Source organism: Camellia sinensis, chromosome 2, assembly GCF_055761805.1.
Source record: "Camellia sinensis isolate YWXY chromosome 2, ASM5576180v1, whole genome shotgun sequence".
In the NCBI taxonomy this organism is placed as follows: Eukaryota; Viridiplantae; Streptophyta; class Magnoliopsida; order Ericales; family Theaceae; genus Camellia; species Camellia sinensis.
This window is the reverse complement of record NC_138962.1, coordinates 64,427,430-64,445,067: the sequence shown is the minus strand read 5'-3', so window position 1 is coordinate 64,445,067 and position 17,638 is coordinate 64,427,430. Positions and strand designations below refer to the sequence as shown.

The 17,638-nt window shown below is 31.7% G+C and overlaps 1 protein-coding gene across 1 annotated transcript; it reads left to right on the top strand.

Moving 5' to 3' along the window:
- The first annotated feature begins 4,836 nt into the window (after window positions 1-4,836).
- Window positions 4,837-16,906, top strand: LOC114281674 (disease resistance protein RPV1-like). The gene is made up of 7 exons (XM_028224228.2): window positions 4,837-5,368; window positions 11,857-12,958; window positions 13,056-13,499; window positions 13,608-14,516; window positions 16,075-16,491; window positions 16,646-16,687; window positions 16,901-16,906. The coding sequence occupies exons 1-7, from the start codon at window positions 4,845-4,847 to the stop codon at window positions 16,904-16,906; spliced, it is 3,444 nt and encodes a 1,147-aa protein (XP_028080029.2). The 5' UTR covers window positions 4,837-4,844.
- Window positions 16,907-17,638: the final 732 nt, after the last annotated feature.

Genomic DNA, 17,638 nt, shown 5'->3' with positions numbered 1-17,638 from the left:
TGATGAGCATATCATCTACATAAAGACATACAATGACATAACCTTTATCTGTGTTTTTAATATAAACACATTTGTCACATTCATTAATTTTAAATCCATTTGACATCATTGCCTTGTCAAATTTCTCATGCCATTGCTTTGGCGCTTGTTTTAAACCATATAACGATTTAACCAATTTACACACTTTCTTTTCTTTCCCTGGAACAGAAAACCCTTCTGGTTGTTCCATGTAAATTTCTTCATTTAACTCACCATTTAAGAAAGCGGTTTTAACATCCATTTGATGAATTTCTAGATTGTATAGAGATGCAATGGCAATTAGCATTCTAATGGATGTTATTCTAGTAACCGGTGAGTACGTGTCAAAGTAATCAAGACATTCTTTTTGTCTAAATCCTTTGACTACAAGTTTTGCCTTGTATTTGTCAATTGATCCATTCACTTTCATTTTCCTTTTGAAAATCCACTTATATCCAAGAGGTTTACAACCTGGTGATAAGTCCACTAGTTCCCAAGTGTGATTTTGCAAGATGGATTCAACTTCACTGTTGACAGCTTCTTTCCATAAAGGAGCTGCAGGACTGGACATAGCCTCTTTAAAAGTTAAAGGCTCATTTTCTACCATATATGTTAGAAAATCTGGACCAAAAGATTTTGAGGTTCTAGCACGTTTACTACGCCTAGGTTCCTCTTCTTCATTTTGATCTAACTCTTGTTCTTGATCATGTTCTTGATCATGTTCTTGATCATTACTAGTAATAGCATCAAAAGATCTTTTCTTATTACTAGTCTCTTGTCCAATCTTATTCGGAACTACATGTTCAAAGAACAATGCATTCCGAGCTTCAATAATAGTATTTACATGCATTTCGGAATGTTTTGATTTATGAATCAAAAACCGATATGCACTACTATTCTTGGCATAACCAATGAAAATGCAATCAATGGTCTTAGGACCTATCTTAGTCTTTTTAGGACTAGGAATAGCTACTTTAGCCAAACACCCCCACACTTTTAAGTATTTGTAGGATGGTACTCTTCCATGCCACAATTCATAAGGTGTTTGATTTATTTTCTTTCGGGGTACTTTATTTAAAATATAATTAGCAGAAAGTATTGCTTCCCCCCACAAGTTCTGAGGTAATCCAGAACTAATTAACATGGCATTCATTATTTCTTTTAAAGTCCTATTTTTCCTTTCAGCAATTCCATTTTGCTAAGGTGAGTAAGGAGCGGTGGTTTGATGAATTATTCCATGTTCCTTACAAAACTCACCAAAAGGTGATTCATATTCACCACCTCTATCACTTCTAAGTTTCTTGATTTTCTTACCAAGTTGATTTTCAACTTCATTCTTATATTGAATGAAAGTTTCCAGAGCTTCATCTTTGGTTCGAATTAAATAAACATAACTATATCTAGTATAGTCATCTATAAAAGTGATAAAATACTTTTTCCCACCTCTAGTTTGAATTGACTTAAAATCACAAATGTCACTATGAATTAATTCAAGTGGCTCCGTACTTCTTTTAATTGAATGAAAAGGAGTTTTAGATAATTTTGCCTCAACACAAACTTCACATTTATGATTTGAATCAATGTTAAATTTAGGTAAACATTCCATATTAATTAATCTACGCAAAGATCCATAATTAACATGTCCTAGTCTACCATGCCATAAATTTGAAGGCTCAAGCAAGTAAGAAGAAGGTGTAATATTATTAATAACTGAGGGTACAACGGTCATTACATTTAACTTGAAAAGGCCATCAGACATGTAACCTTTTCCTACATACATCACATTCTTAGTAAGTACAAATTTATCACTTTCAAATACTAGTCTAAACCCATTCTTACTCAACAAAGATCCGGAAACAAGATTCTTGCGAATGTCCGGTACATGCAGCACATTGTTGAGAGTGAGTTCCTTTCCAGATGTCATCTTGAGTACAATCTTTCCTTGTCCTTCAACTTTGGAAGTTGAAGAGTTGCCCATAAAGAGTTGTTCACCATTATCCACTGAAGAATAAGATGTGAACATCTTTTTGTCGGCACAGATATGGCAAGTAGCACCAGTGTCCACCCACCATTCTTTAGGATTTCCGACAAGATTTGCCTCGGAAACAACTGCAGAAAGATTGATGTCATCGACACCATTGGAAATATTATCCATTTCGGTCATGTGGGCTTGAGCAGGCTTCTTGCTTGTTCTTCTTTTGCTTTTGCCTTTGCTACGGCAATCTTTGGCCCGATGTCCCTCTTTGTCACAGATGTAACATTTGCCATTAAACTTGTACTTTTTATTTCCCCCCCCCCTTTAGAGCCTTGTGATGAACTTTCTCCAAAAGACTTTCGTTTCTTGGTTTTTGAAGCATGTTCCACCACATTTGCCTTAGACGCCATAGGAAGCTTACCAGCCTGCTTTTCCGAATTGCGGTTGTCCTCCTCAATCCTCAAACGCACAATTAACTCGTCCATAGAAATTTCTTTGCGCTTGTATTTGAGGTAGTTCTTGAATTCCTTCCAGCCTTTTGGTAATTTTTCAATTAAGGCTGCAACTTGAAAGGATTCACTGAGAGACATACCTTCTGCGTGAATGTCATGCAGGATGAATTGGAAATCTTGAGCTTGGATGATCACAGTTTTTGAATCAACCATTACAAAATCTAAAAATCTGCCAACCACAAATTTCTTTGAGCCGGCATCTTCCGTTTTGTACTTTTTCTCCAACGATTTCCAAAGTTCCTTTGCTGTCTTGATTGGACTGTAGACGTTGTATAATGTGTTGTCAAGTCCGTTCAAGACATAATTCCGGCAAAGGAAATCGGCATGTTTCCAAGCATCAACCGCAGCAACCACTTGCCGGTCGGTTTCATCCTCTTTCAGGATAGGAGCATCTTCACGGAGAAAACGAGCCAAGTTCAGAGTTGTAAGATAAAACAACATTTTTTGTTGCTATCTTTTAAAGTCAGTTCCTAAGAACTTCTGTGGCTTTTTACCGTGATTTACCGGTACTGTTACAACAGGAGAGGGGGTTGGCGTCATTGCAGCCACCACAGTAGTACTTGTTTGGGCATTAGTTTCAGTAGCTATCAATTCTAATATATAAAACAAAACTATAATTAGAATTTACACTACACAGAAAATTAAACCAAATTCACAGAATTAAATTCAGTAAAAAATAAAAGAAACAAGAATGTAACTTTTATTTTCCAATTAATTTGAAAATAAAATAAAATATTATTTAAACAAATTAATTCCACACAGAAAATTAAATTCTGTAAAATAAAAGAAATAAAACTATAACTTTTATTTTTTCAATTAATTTGGAAATAAAATAAAATTTTATTTAACCAAAATAATTCCACACAAGAAATTAAATTTTGTAAAATAAAAGAAATAAAAACTATAACTTTTATTTTTCTAATTAATTTGGAAATAAAATAAAACTTTATTTAACCAAATTAATTCCATACAAGAATTTAAATCTCTTGTAACACTCCAATAATTAAAATACTGAAAACAGAATTTTAATTAATGAAAAACTCAGAAAATAATTTCTAAAACCCAAAATTAATTTCTGAAAAAATTCCACAAAAATATATTCTGAATTGTTAATGACACCAATATCGCACTACTAGTTGTTTGTCAAAGAAAAGAGACAGTATATTACTACTATCTGTCAAATAGCATATAATCACTATTTGTTTTTCCAACCAGAATATTATTTTGTAAATCCACAGAAAATAATTTTCTTTCGAAATTATTTACGAAGAATGAAAAAATGGAAACAAACGAAAAATTCTGTAAACAGAATAATTTGAATCTGTCTTAAGATTATTGGACCAATCTTCTGTATAAATAAAATAACTCCAAATAAATTCAAACAAAATAAATAAAAACATACCAGATTTATTTTGTCGAACCAAATAAAAATTACAAGACCAAGTCGAGTGTGTGACACTCTGTCCTTAAGACAGATTCGCCCCGCTAAGGTGCTTACGGTTGAATGGCGTCTATCTCCCAGGATACAATGATCTTCACAAATTTATAGAAGCACTTCAAATAAATTTGTTCGGCGAACCAAACCTGTGATCTATACTCTCTTTAATTTATTCTAAAACTAAATATGAAGAATAAATGCACTCAAAGAAAAATTGGACAGCAAAGAGACAAAAATATCAGTCTATATTTCGTACTGCAAAATAAGATTACACGGACTGAATTTTTCCCCGGGTACAAGAATGCTGGATTAAAGGCTATATATATAGGCAACCAAATTTAGCCCCGAACAGTTCCCAACCAAAGTAAAAAGGTGCAAACTGTTGCATGAATTCTTTTTCAAAAAGGTTTGAAAAATGTAAGAACAAATTTCAAACAATTTGAAAATAATGCCGTTGGAGAGTTTCAAACTGTTGGTCCTATATTATTATATAAACTGTTTGAACATATATATATATATATTAAACTATTAAATATATATATATATATATATATAACAAATTGAATAATATAATAAATAAAGAAAAGAAGTATAAATTTTAGAAAACTACTTAGGAACCCAAAATTTGAATTTAGAATTAAATTAAATTCTCACAATAATTTTTATTGAAAAAATTCAAAAGAATTTTATCTAAAAAATTAATGTTAAACCCGAAAACGACGTCATCTTCCCATTCACTCATAAATGGTTTTGACGTTCCGTCTTCACCACTTCACCTTTTCGGACCCACCCCAAAACACGTTTGAGGTCCACCCAAATTGGGTTAAAAAAAATGCCTATATAAAACCATTTTTTTCCAACATCCTTAACCATAGCTAAGAAAAGAACATTAATCTGTTCAATGGGTAGCATGAAAAGCCAAGAATGCTCCTCCTCCAATATCTCTACTACTTATCACGTGTTCTTGAGTTTCAGAGGCCAAGACACCCGCAAGGCCTTCACTGATCACCTCTACACAAGTTTGGTGCAGGCAGGATTTCGTACATTCAAAGATGATGATGATATAGAAAGAGGAGAAAATATTAAGTTAGAATTGCATAAAGCGATTCGGGCATCAAGGATTTCAGTAGTTGTGTTCTCGAAAGAATATGCATCTTCAAGATGGTGTCTTGACGAACTTTTGATGATCCTCGAATGCAAGAGGACCTCTAAGCATATGGTTCTACCTGTCTTCTACGATGTCGATCCTTCTCAAGTTAAGAACCAAACAGGAGGCTTTGCAGAGGCATTTGCAAGGCATGAGAATATTGAGGCAGAAAATGATGTAGTAAACAATGAATGGATGCATAAGGTAAAAGAATGGAGGGCTGCACTTAGAGAAGTTGCGGATTTGGGAGGGATGGTTTTGCAAAATCAAGTCGATGGGTACGGTATTTTTTTCTATTTCTCCAGTCCTTGAAATTGTCATAATAATCTATTTATTTGTGCTTGTTGGAAGTATTTTGATAAAGCCCTTGTTGTTAGTATTGAAAAATGTGTAAAAAATATTTTGAAATGTATATTTGTAAATGTTTAAGCAGTTCAGATTTTCGAAATGTACCCAAATCAGAACCCACAACAGCCCAACAAAACTCTCCAATCGAACTGGAGAGGAGTCTGTCCAATTTCTTATATATTGTGTAAATGGTATTTCATAACAAAAAATGTAAATAAATCTAACAAGTCATTATTTTTATTCTTTTCTAAAATTTTTGAACTATGAAATAGAACTCATACAATTCAAGTTTCTTAGAAAACCATCAATTATAATTCAAGTTTCTTTTATCAATGTGAAACACTTAGAGATCATTTGTAAAATCTCTTACTAATTTTCTATTTCACCAGTATTTCACAATGTATGTTGAGATGATCTCTAATTGTTTCACATTATAAGTAATAGCATCAATCCATTTTATCTATATAAGAGATACATGTCACGTCTTTTTTTTTTTTAAAAAAAAATTAAAGACAAATGACCAATTTTATTAATAAATTATCAAATCAATTCAATTAACATTTTTTAATGATATTAAAATTTTATTTCAATTAATAATTTAAGTAATTTTATTATTATATATTAGAACAGTTAGAAATTTTATTTTTTAGTTAATTCCGTTAAATAAAATATTTTAATAATAAAATATTTGTAATTTTTTAAATTACAAAAAACAATTTGTATGTTAAGTAAATTTTAAAAAATATATTTATGATTTACCTTATTTTTTACAACTACTAAATATTAAAAAATTGCAATATAGAAAGATTGTTGATTGTGTATGAATACCACCAGGAAATGATTACTCAAAATCAAAAGCATGTTGGTTTGCACAAAGAGTAATGGCAGGACTCTAAATATTTTATTAATATTTTTATTAAATATTTTATGGGATTCACATCGAACTCATATAGTGTGGATCTCACATTTATGTGAGATATTTAATAGAAATATTAATAAAACATTTGGGATTCCTAAAGCAAAGCATAAAGAAGCCAAGAAGTCACTGTTTAAAGAGCAGAGTATCCCTGAACCCTTTTTTAGTTAGCGTTGTCATTAGAAGGATCCATCAAGAACCACTATGTGTTTTCTGTAAAAATGTTAGGTGCATGCACAAAAATAAAAAGAGTACAAATTTATTCACACACTCTAAGAGTGCATGAAATTACACCTTTCTAAGGTATATGTGGAACCATCTCACTCATTCACCAATAGGAGAATATTCAAATAAAACTCAATATATAAAGTAAACTCTATGGCTTAGATTCATCTTGGGTTTGTTGTCCTTCACAGTAATTTTTGAACCAAAGTTAAAAAGGTCTTCCCACAAATCTAAACCCAAACATACATAAAATGAGAGTTTAGAGGACTAGACAAAGTAAAACACTCCGTTTTATGGGTCAAGAATTTTCAAAGAATCCTGATGTAAAATGAGAGTTTAGAGGACTAAACCAAGTAAAACACTCCGTTTTACGGGTCAAGAATTTTCAAAGAATCCTAACCTAAAATGAGGGTTTAGAGGACTAAACCAAGTAAAACACTCCGTTTTATGGGTTGAGAATTTTCAAATAATCCTGACGACGACCTACGCAGAGGCTTGCACCCAAGCGCACAAGACAAGAATCAAGCTAAATTCAACATATATTATTTACAGTGAAAAATGCTAGAAGAGACCCCGGTATTCTATCAAAAATTTTACCAATCACATGAGTATTGGACCATGCTTTTTTAAGTATTTGATAAAAAATTTAATAATAGTTTTTTGTATCCCTAACATTACTCATTGACTTGGGTATAACAAGTCTAGGGGGGTGTGGGATGATCGTATTTTCAAAAAAATTTAAATTTTTTTATATTATATTAATAATTGGTAAGATAATTTTAAGTTAATATACTTTGCATCCTTAAAATTTGAGTAGTTTGCACACTTAAAATTATATAGGTTCAAGTTTTATCAAATACTAATCCATTTTTTGAATAAAAAAAAATACTAATCCATTTTATTTGTTATTTATATTATTTATTATATTTTTATATTGTCTAGTTTTTTTTTTTTTTTTTTTTTTTTTTTTTTTTTTTGAGGAAAGGTTATGTTGTTTAGTGTTATTTATATTTTATAGTTACACTTTTTTTAGATGGGAATTATTCTATTTATACTTATTTATTATTATTCTTTTTTTTTTTTGATATGTTATTGATGTTTTTTTTTCTTTCATTAAATTATACTTTAATTTGTTCTATGCACCTTATTTTGCATTTATTATTATTTGTTGGGTAAATTACACTTTACATCAAATCTCATTTTGATCCCTACACATGAAATTGTGGCAGTCAACCCCTTGCACTTTTTGTCAAGTGTTAATGTCCCCCTTTGTTATTTCATTGTTTAAGCCTTTAACAAAATTCAGTCATGTGACAATCATATGACTACGAAATAAGAGTAAGAGAGAAAAATCATTTACATTTTCTATCAACACACATAGACATGTAAGAGTTATATAATATTATATATATATATATATATATATATATGTTGAAAATAGAGACGAAGAGGTAAGAAAATAGAATTTTTAAATTCAAAATAGGTAGCAGAGAAATTAAAGAGAAATGAAGAAGAACAGACAGAAGACATGTTAATGCGGAAAACATAACTTTGTGATTCCAATTTCTGCAAAACCCTAATTCATCTCTTTAATTGTTCATAATCTGTAATTTGTTTTAGCCGAATACAATCATAATTTGATATAAATTTTGCGACAAAATATATATAGATGGGAAATATGGGTGATTTTTCTCGTTTGCCCTAACTTCATAGTCATATGTTTGTCGCATTACTGATTTCTGTTAAAGACTTCCATGGTGGAGTAACAAAAAAAAGACATTGGCACTTGACCGAAAGTATAAGGGGATGACTATTACAATTTTATGTGTAGGGATCAAAGTGTAATTCGCTACGAAATGTAAGGGTGAAAAGTATAATTTACCCATATTTGTTTATTCTTTAGAAATGAGAATACTTTCTAGAAATGAAAATATTGTCTATATTCATCATTGCAATCTTAAAATGAGCTCATAAAATTTAGGACAAATTACACTACAATCTTTGTACTTTAATCATTGTGTCATTTTGGTTTCTGTAATTTCAATTGGAACGATTTTGATCCTGAATTTTTTTATATCTCAAATTGGTCAAATTGTTGGCAATCTTTTATGGCAAATGCACACATGAGTGGCATGTGCTATACTTTTAGCAACAAAATTGTAAACTCGATCGATTCAATAACTTAATATCAACCAATTCAATGAAAATTATCTGTTAAAAATCCTAACAACGTTATCAATTAAACCAAATTGAAACAAAATTTAAAATTAAGGATTAAAATTGAACCAATTGAAACTGTAATTACTAAAATGATACAAGTAGTAAAATATAGGGACTATGATATAATTTGCCCCAAAATTTAATATTGTTTATTAAAAGGAATTATCATTTTATTCATAGAAACATGCATTTATAACTATGAATTTTTTTAAACTAAACTGTGTAAAAAGATAGAAGATAATATTATAACAAGTTACTTGATCACATTTATTAGGAAAGATATTCTTAAGATTTTGATATCAAGTTTATCATATATATATATATATATGTATTATAAAAAGTGACAATCACAATATTTTCAGATAATTAATTTCAGTAGACATAATAATAGTTACTATTTTTGGTAAGTTAATATAGACAAAAAAAAAATGTTCAATCATATTTGTATACTCAATTATGTTTACAAAAATAAAATAAAAAAAATGCCTGGTTAATAGTATTATTATTTATTTGTGCTGATAAAAATTGAATTAAAATTTTATAATATTTTTTTCAATTAAAAATTACTTGTGTTTTTGTCCCTCTAAAAGCCTAATCCTAAATTCGTTCGTGAGTACAAACGTGATGAGTTCACTATCATTGTTGGTAAAAAATTTAATTCAAACCCAATCGATAGTAATTCAATCGATAGATATATATCAATTTTTAAGTAAACATAAATAAAAATCAGGCTTTATAGTTGAGTTCTATACCTTAAACAAATTAAAGACTTCTCTGGAAGTAATTAGGAAAAGAAGAGATAGAATAGAAAAGAATATTTATTAATTCGAATGAATTGTCACTTGTCACTAGTTACAAGAACTTAAACAAGAACAAAAAAATTGAAGAAATATAGCAATATCAGAAGAAATGAAGAGAAATGGGAGTTAGAAAAAATCTACTAGTTTTAATCTACTCCTAAAATACTAAGTTAAACTACTCCTGAATAAACTTTTGGTGAGTGTGATTGGTGGTTGTTGATGCCCTTTTTTATTCTTCAAGTCTTCTTTTATACTTGCTTGGCCACCTCATGTTGTAGCCATCAATCCATGATCTTTCTTGATCTTTGCTCCACTCAACCATATCCCATATTTGATAGGAATCATGTTGCAGATTTGGTGCTTGATTTAAGCTTGGCTCCTTCATCTTAGCAACTAACTTCAAATTACTGCAATTGCTAACTTTCTAGCCCTCCATTTAACATGTCATCATGCCATTTTCTTAACACATCTATCACGCCACGTTAGCATGTTTGTCAACATATAATAATAATAATAATAATAATAATAATAATAATAATAAAAAATGTGGCCAAGTTTATTTTTAAAAATAGTCTATGGTATTAATCGACAGACCATAATCGAACTTGGTTATAATCAATCAGGCCATAATCGACAGAAAAATAAAATGTAATGCAAACAATCATACGTCTAAACTTTGGGGTAGTTTAATGAATGAGATTGAATTAGAAAACTATTTAACAATTACTAAATGCGAAGGTCTAGCATTTACCAATTTTAAGACTATATATTGCAAAGCAGAAAAAAATAAATGACAAAATTTTTGAGTTGTGCACTGTATATAATAGAATATATGTATATATATACTATAATGTTAGCATATTGGTTAAATCTTTTTGGAATGTGTTACTATTTTTATTTATTTTTCTTGGTTATTTAACCTTTTTTTTTTTTTGAATTTTATATTGACCAGTTACCTGGCAGTGAATTAATTTGGGATAAATTGTACTATTGATCCCTCTAGTTTGAACAAAATTTCATTTTTATTCTTATAATTTCAATTTAAATAATTTGGTTCTTACAATTTTAATTTTGTTATAATGTGATCCCTCCATGCATTGCTAACATTTTGAACGGAAAAAAATCAAGCGCAAAACTGAAGGAACTAAAGTGGAATTCAAAACAAATAATAGGAACCATAGGTGTAATAAATTTGTTTTGAATTTCACTTTGGTCCATCTAATTTTACACATGGTTTTTTTATATTCCGAATTCTTACAATCCAGTTTTGCACGTGATCTTTTTCCATTCAAAATTCTAACAGTAAGTGACGAAAAAACTATATTATAACAAAATTGAAAATATGTAAACCCATAATGGATCGGACCAGACCGGACCGGCTGGTTGAACCGTCGACTGGTTGGGGTTCCAGTCCGGATATACCCTATAAACCGTTTGAAATTAAAAACTGACCTATTTAGAATATATATATGTTTTTGGAATATATATATGTTTTTTGATTTCTGCTAATTTTTTTTTCTCTCTTTCTTTCTTATTTTATATATATACATACATATACATATAATATATAAGAATATAAGAAAATTTTAATTCGAAACTCTCTTTCAAGGGTCTCCTCTTGTGAGGAATCCCATTTAGGAGCTTGAAATTATTGTGTAAATCTCCACCTATTTATAAGAAAAAATTCTTTCAAAAAAACTCAAGAAATCCATGTAGGATTCAATCAAATGTATTGGAGGGAATATTGAAATTTTGATATCCCTCCAAAATTTTTGCTCTTCTTTCAATCAAATTATTTGAATTAAAATCATATGGAGGGAATATTAAATATTTGATTTCTTCTTCCAAAATTAAAATTAATAATATTTTAAAATATATTATTATATTTTTCAATAAAAAAAATATTAGGACAAATATTTAAGATAATTTAATATTTTTAATTTATAATTTTATTACTTATATTTTTATTTAAATATAATTTTAATATATTTATTGCATCACGGTTCGATTCCGGTTCAACCCGACGGTTGAACTGGTGACCCATCCACTCGATCTATTTTTCGGTTTGCTCACCGGTCCGGTTTTTAAAACATTGAACCCATTTTTTGAATTAAAATTAAGAGACTAAAATGACACTTCACTTAAACTACATCAACTAATGGTGTTATTTATCCATTAATTTATTTGTTACTAATTTGCACATTATAGTTTTAATTTACCTCAAATCTTAACATGCATATTGTGATTGCAATTTTAGGCGTGAGTCAAAATTTATTCATAAAATTGTTAAAGTCATTGAAGACAAGTTGAACCGCAAGATTTTGAGCGACGCACCTTCCCTAATTGGAATGCATTCTCGAGTCACGAGCATTAACTCATGGTTACAAGATGAATCTACTAATGCCGGTGTGCTTGTAATTTGTGGAATGGGCGGGATAGGGAAGACAACTATCGCCAAATTTGTGTATAATTTAAATTACAAAAGATTTGAAAGTAGTAGTTTTCTTGCAAATATCAGAGAAGTTTCAGAGCAACCAAACGGATTAGTTCGTTTACAAAGACAACTACTTTCGGACATTTCCAAGAGGAAAAAAGAAAACATACATAATGTTGATGTAGGAAATATTAAGATAATGGAAGCCATGTCATGTAAAAGAGTTCTTGTTGTTCTTGATGATGTAGATCAATTGGACCAATTAGATGCAGTAATTGGATTTAAGGATTGGCTTCATCCCGGAAGTAAAATCATGATAACAACTAGACATGAGCGATTAATGCAAGCTCACAAAGCTCATGAGGTGTATAAGGTTGAAAATTTTGATGAAGCTGAATCGTTTGAGCTCTTCAGTTGGCATGCTTTTGGACAAGACCATCCTATGGAAGGCTTCATTGAGCACTCGAAAAGGGTAATACAATACTGTGGAGGACTTCCACTAGCTCTTCAAGTTTTGGGTTCATCTATGTCTGGGAAAAGTTCACATGTTTGGGAAAGTGCAATGGAGAAATTAGATGCAATTCCTGAAAGTCAAATTGTGAAAAAACTCAAAATAAGCTACGACTCCTTACAAGATGATCATGACAAAAATTTATTCCTACATATTGCTTGCTTCTTCGTTGGGAAGGACAAAGATTGCTTGATAAGAATACTAGATGAATGTGATTTCTACACAACGATTGGTATTCAAAATCTCATTGATAGATGTCTTATTACAATTGATAAAAGTAACAAGCTGATGATGCATCAATTGCTTCGAGATATGGGAAGAGAAATTATTCGCCATGAATCACCTAAGGAGCCTGGGAAACGTAGCAGATTATGGCATCGTAAAGATTCCTTCAATGTATTAAGAGAAAAAACTGTAAGTAGCATGCTACTTGTGTATATGAATACTATCTCATATTTGTGTTGATACGTACTTATCTGTGGTATTTTCGTCATTTTTTTTACGTCAACAGGTCACTGAAACAATAGAAGGCCTTGTCCTTGACATGCATATGTTAAGGGAAAGCAAGTCTTCAAAGTTAATTCTTCGTGCAAATATTTCAAATCTAAGCCACTTCAAAGAGTACTTCTTTGACAAATCATCGGTGGATCAAGAAAATGCACTAAACCGACGTCATTTTGGCTTCCTCTCCTTGCACCCAACAAGCACTGAGCAAAGAAATGCAAATGATGTAGGCTTCAAAACTGATGCATTTGCAAGAATGCAAAAATTAAGACTACTGCAACTAAATTATGTACAACTCAACGGAAGTTATGCGGAATTTCCTAAAGGATTAAGATGGTTGTGTTGCCATGGATTCCCTTCAAAATTCATTCCCAAAGATTTTCCTCTAGATAGCTTGGTTGAGCTTGACATGCGTTATAGCAAATTGGAACGAGTTTGGAAGGGAACCAAGGTATGACATTTTTGTTTCTTTATTTTATTAATTTTTGATTATTTTTCCAATTATTTGGGTTTGTTGATAATAAAATGAGGTTAACACCACCTTGTCCTTCTTTTGCAGTTTCTTGGCCTATTAAAAACCCTTAATCTCAGCCATTCCCACAGCCTTACAAAAACTCCTGACTTCTCGCTACTCCCCAATCTAGAGAGGTTGATTCTTAAAGATTGTACTAGTCTTTTTAAGATTCACGAATCCATTGGGAACCTAGAGAGACTTGCTCTCTTGAATGCAAAAGATTGCAAAAAACTGAGGAAGCTACCGAGAAACATTGTTATGCTCAAATCTCTTGAAAAACTTATTATTTCTGGTTGCTCAAATCTTGACAAGTTGCCACCGGATATGGGGAAGATGGAATCTCTAAAAGTGCTTCATGCAGATGAAACTGCCATAGATCAGCTACTCTCTACAATTGGGGAGGTCAAACCATGGTATGCGTTTGTCTGCCCAACGCTACCAAAACCGAGAAAAACTCCAGAAATTTCATGGGTTTCTTTACCTCAGTTCTTAGTAAACCTAAGTCTTGTGGACTGCAATTTATCAGACGATGCTTTTCCAAGGGATTTTAATAACCTTCCCTTGTTGCAAAACTTGAATCTGAGCAAAAACCCGATTTGTACTCTACCAGATTGCATCAAAGATCTGTTTGGGCTTCAGACACTTCAGTTAAATTCATGTACAAGGCTTCAATCACTTCTAGGCCTACAAAGTGTTGAAAATTTGTTTGTGGGGCATTGTACATCACTGGAGAAAATAACATATCAATCGAATATGTTTCGCTCACAAATTGAACATACTAAATGTGATAAGCTGGTTGAGGTCCAAGGCTTATTCAAGTTGCAACCTATAGGAAAGGTTGAAATGGAAATGATCAAAAACTTGGGTTTATTCAATTTGGAGGCCATGCCCATCCACACTGAGGTGTACTTACTAAATGGTACATTACTTAATATAGCCAAGCATCCCATCCAGGTGCTCTCCCTCTCTCTCTCTCTCCCCCCCTTTCCCTCTCTCTCTCTCTCTCTCTCTCTATATATATATATATATATCATGAATAGCTCACATAACCAAACACTACCTAAGACCTTTTACCTTCCCCCGATTGTGACTTCCTGTCACTATTGTTTTGGTAGATTTTTTATTTTTTATTTTATCAGCAAAAGAAACTATATTGATGAAAATCAGATGTACAGAATACAGAGATGAACATCAATAAAGGGAGGCAAGTGCCTAAGCATTAAAGCAAACTAGACGATACCAACTAGGTCAGGACCAGAAAGCAAGCCAATCATCCACTAGAACTACATCAAGGCTGTAGAGAAACCAACCAAAAAAACAAAAAAACAAAGGAAATAAAAACACCCCCAACACCAAGGCTGATAGAATTTAAGTGTCAGTTCCCTAGGCTGTATAAAAACATTGCCCTTTCTTGAACTTAAGAAAATTTCTAAATTTCATAGCAAAAAAGGCAAGGTCATCCTTACAAACTCTTCATCTTCAAACTCAATTGTATCCTCTTTAACATCTTTTAAGTGCAATATTCTTTGATTTCTTTATAGATACATGCCCAGCTCATTGGTTTAAAGAGAACCTACTAGCTCTTCTCTGGTATGACCAAAATTGTTGCTTTCTTCAATACAATGATATTGGCTGTAAAACACTCTGGAAGAGGCTTCAACTAGCCTAGAAAGGGAACATAGGCTATACTTAATTCAAATATACTAACCAATTAGAAGAAGAGAAGGAAAAAAATGAGCAAAGCAAGAAGAGCAAGCAAAACATTCACTACAAGGACACACCAATTTATGTGGAAACCTTACGAAAAACCATAGGCACAATGACAATTAGCAAATCCACCACTCAAGAAAGAATTACAAGATAATAGTTTGACGATGGACAATTCTTAGTACCAAGGATGCGTAACTCTACCTTACAAACTCTTGTTCATTCGCCGGCCCATGGGTAGGTCCAGTCACAATTGACCTCGTCTTGAAATGAGATTGATACTCCACGGAATGCCTATAATATTTGATGTGTTCATGGCTTCAATGAACAATCGCCCGCTGAAAGAATGGAATGAGTGATTAAGGGGTTTGCTAGTGTATCTTGTTCAGCTCAGGTATATATAACACCTTCATTAGCTAGGTGTTTGAAAAGGTGATACCAATGACAAGAATACAGATAACAAAGAACCAATTAGCTTGCAAAGTACAAAAAAGAACAAGAAATCATTCTAGTCAAGTTTATTAGACTAACTAGACATAATTGAAAGTTCAAATATAAAATACAATGGATATGCACATGATATTTCATGAAAATAATTATACGCAATACATATTTTGTTTAACAAGTATGAATAGATTTGATGTGTGTGCCATGCATAATTTGCAATGAACTCTATTTTATCAAACGATTTGAGGTAACTTTTGATTTATCATCAACAATTGTTTTTAAATGATCAATGGCTTGTAGCAACATGACACGTAATATAATGCAATGGATTGTAAAAATTATGAGTTCCATAATGCAGGGTTTGTATGAGTTCGATGTTGTATTCAACACATTTTTTCCAGGGAGAGAGGTTCCAGGCTGGTATAGCAACAAAAGCATAGGATCCCCAATATCTTTTATTGTGCCATCACCGCACAATCTAAGGATCCGAGGCCTGAATGTGTGTTCAGTATATGCACTTTTTTACGGTGAGGAGGCTAATAAGGCATGCCCTGGGGATCGTCATCAACCATTATTACATGTTGAAATTAGTACCAGAAGCAAGTCTCTAAACTTGAAATACGGCCCAACATGTATTGGCTTTCCTGAAACTAATGAAGATATGATATGGCTAAGCCATTGGAGCGTTGGGAATCAACTGGAAGGTGGCGATGAAGTGAATGTTTCAGTAACTGTGGGGACAGTGTTTGAGTTAAAAGAGTTTGGAGTTGATGTGGTATATGAGAAAGAACAAAACCAGGCCAGTGCTCAAGACAAGGCTTACCCTTTTAATTGTCCAGAATCATTACATCTAGTGAGGACAGGAACATACATCCTCAGCAATCAAGCATTGTCGAAAGATTATATTTTTGCTCCATTACCTTGCTCAGGTTGGCATAAATACGTACTTCAAGCCTCCACAAAAACTACAGGTCTGTCTTGTAGATTCTTACATTTAGCATTAAAAACTATAAAAGAGTCGAATCTGAATCACATATTTTTTTTGAGTAAAATTATGGATACTTTTCTTGCTAACTAAGCTTACTAAAATCCAAAATAAATATAAAAAAAAGTACAAAGGTAAACAGGAAAAAAAAAATATTTCTAACCTTTTGATGTGTTTTACTGATTTGTATGGTTTACAGATGTAGAAGAAGAAGAAGAAGAAGAAGAAGAAGAAGAAGAAGAACGACGACAACAACAACAACAACAAAAGCATCATAAGAGTGACCAGATGGGCAAAGTAGTAGGAATGGGCAATAAATATGGTGATGGCAGTCGCAGAGGCCCCAAAGCAGTTGTTAGCACTAGTTACATTGTAAGAATAAAGTAAATAAGCAACGGTAAATTTGCTGCTTGTAAGCAACATTTTGGTGGTGAAAATAGGTATCTTGTCACCAGTATGACCCTTTGCTTTCCTAATATTCATGCTGTTTAGTTGCACCTCTATAGTTTTTATGAGCAGAACTTTAAATATCTGTGAGAGAATGTCTCGTGAGTAGAGTCATCATACAACAACATAATGCATATGGGGTTAAAAGAATTACTGATCATTTGACAATGAACATAAGCTTAACAAGAAAATAATGAATACAACGATGTTTTGTCACAATTACAAATACTATTCAAAGAAGAATTAGAATATTGAGAGTCATTGTAAGAATTCTACTACTGAAATACTCTAGCAAATTTAGGCACTACCTGACACCAATGTTCTGCTATATGGTTAAGCTATTTTAATCAAGATGCAGTGCTTGTTTGCCTATTATGTATGATTTGCCTATTATTTATGATTATTTGTCCTCAATAATATTGGACTTTGGTGATTGGATGCAATGCATTGCCATTCTGTTTGTACATTTGGTTCAATATATCATAGATGC

Bases quoted from the DNA above. Each gene is read 5' to 3' on its own strand.
- LOC114281674 (XM_028224228.2), top strand. From the start codon at position 4,845: ATGGGTAGCATGAAAAGCCAAGAATGCTCCTCCTCCAATATCTCTACT. The intron at 13,500-13,607 runs GTATGACATTTT...CTTCTTTTGCAG, and splicing joins GAGTTTGGAAGGGAACCAAG to TTTCTTGGCCTATTAAAAAC. The intron at 16,492-16,645 runs GTATATGAGAAA...TACCTTGCTCAG, and splicing joins AAGAGTTTGGAGTTGATGTG to GTTGGCATAAATACGTACTT.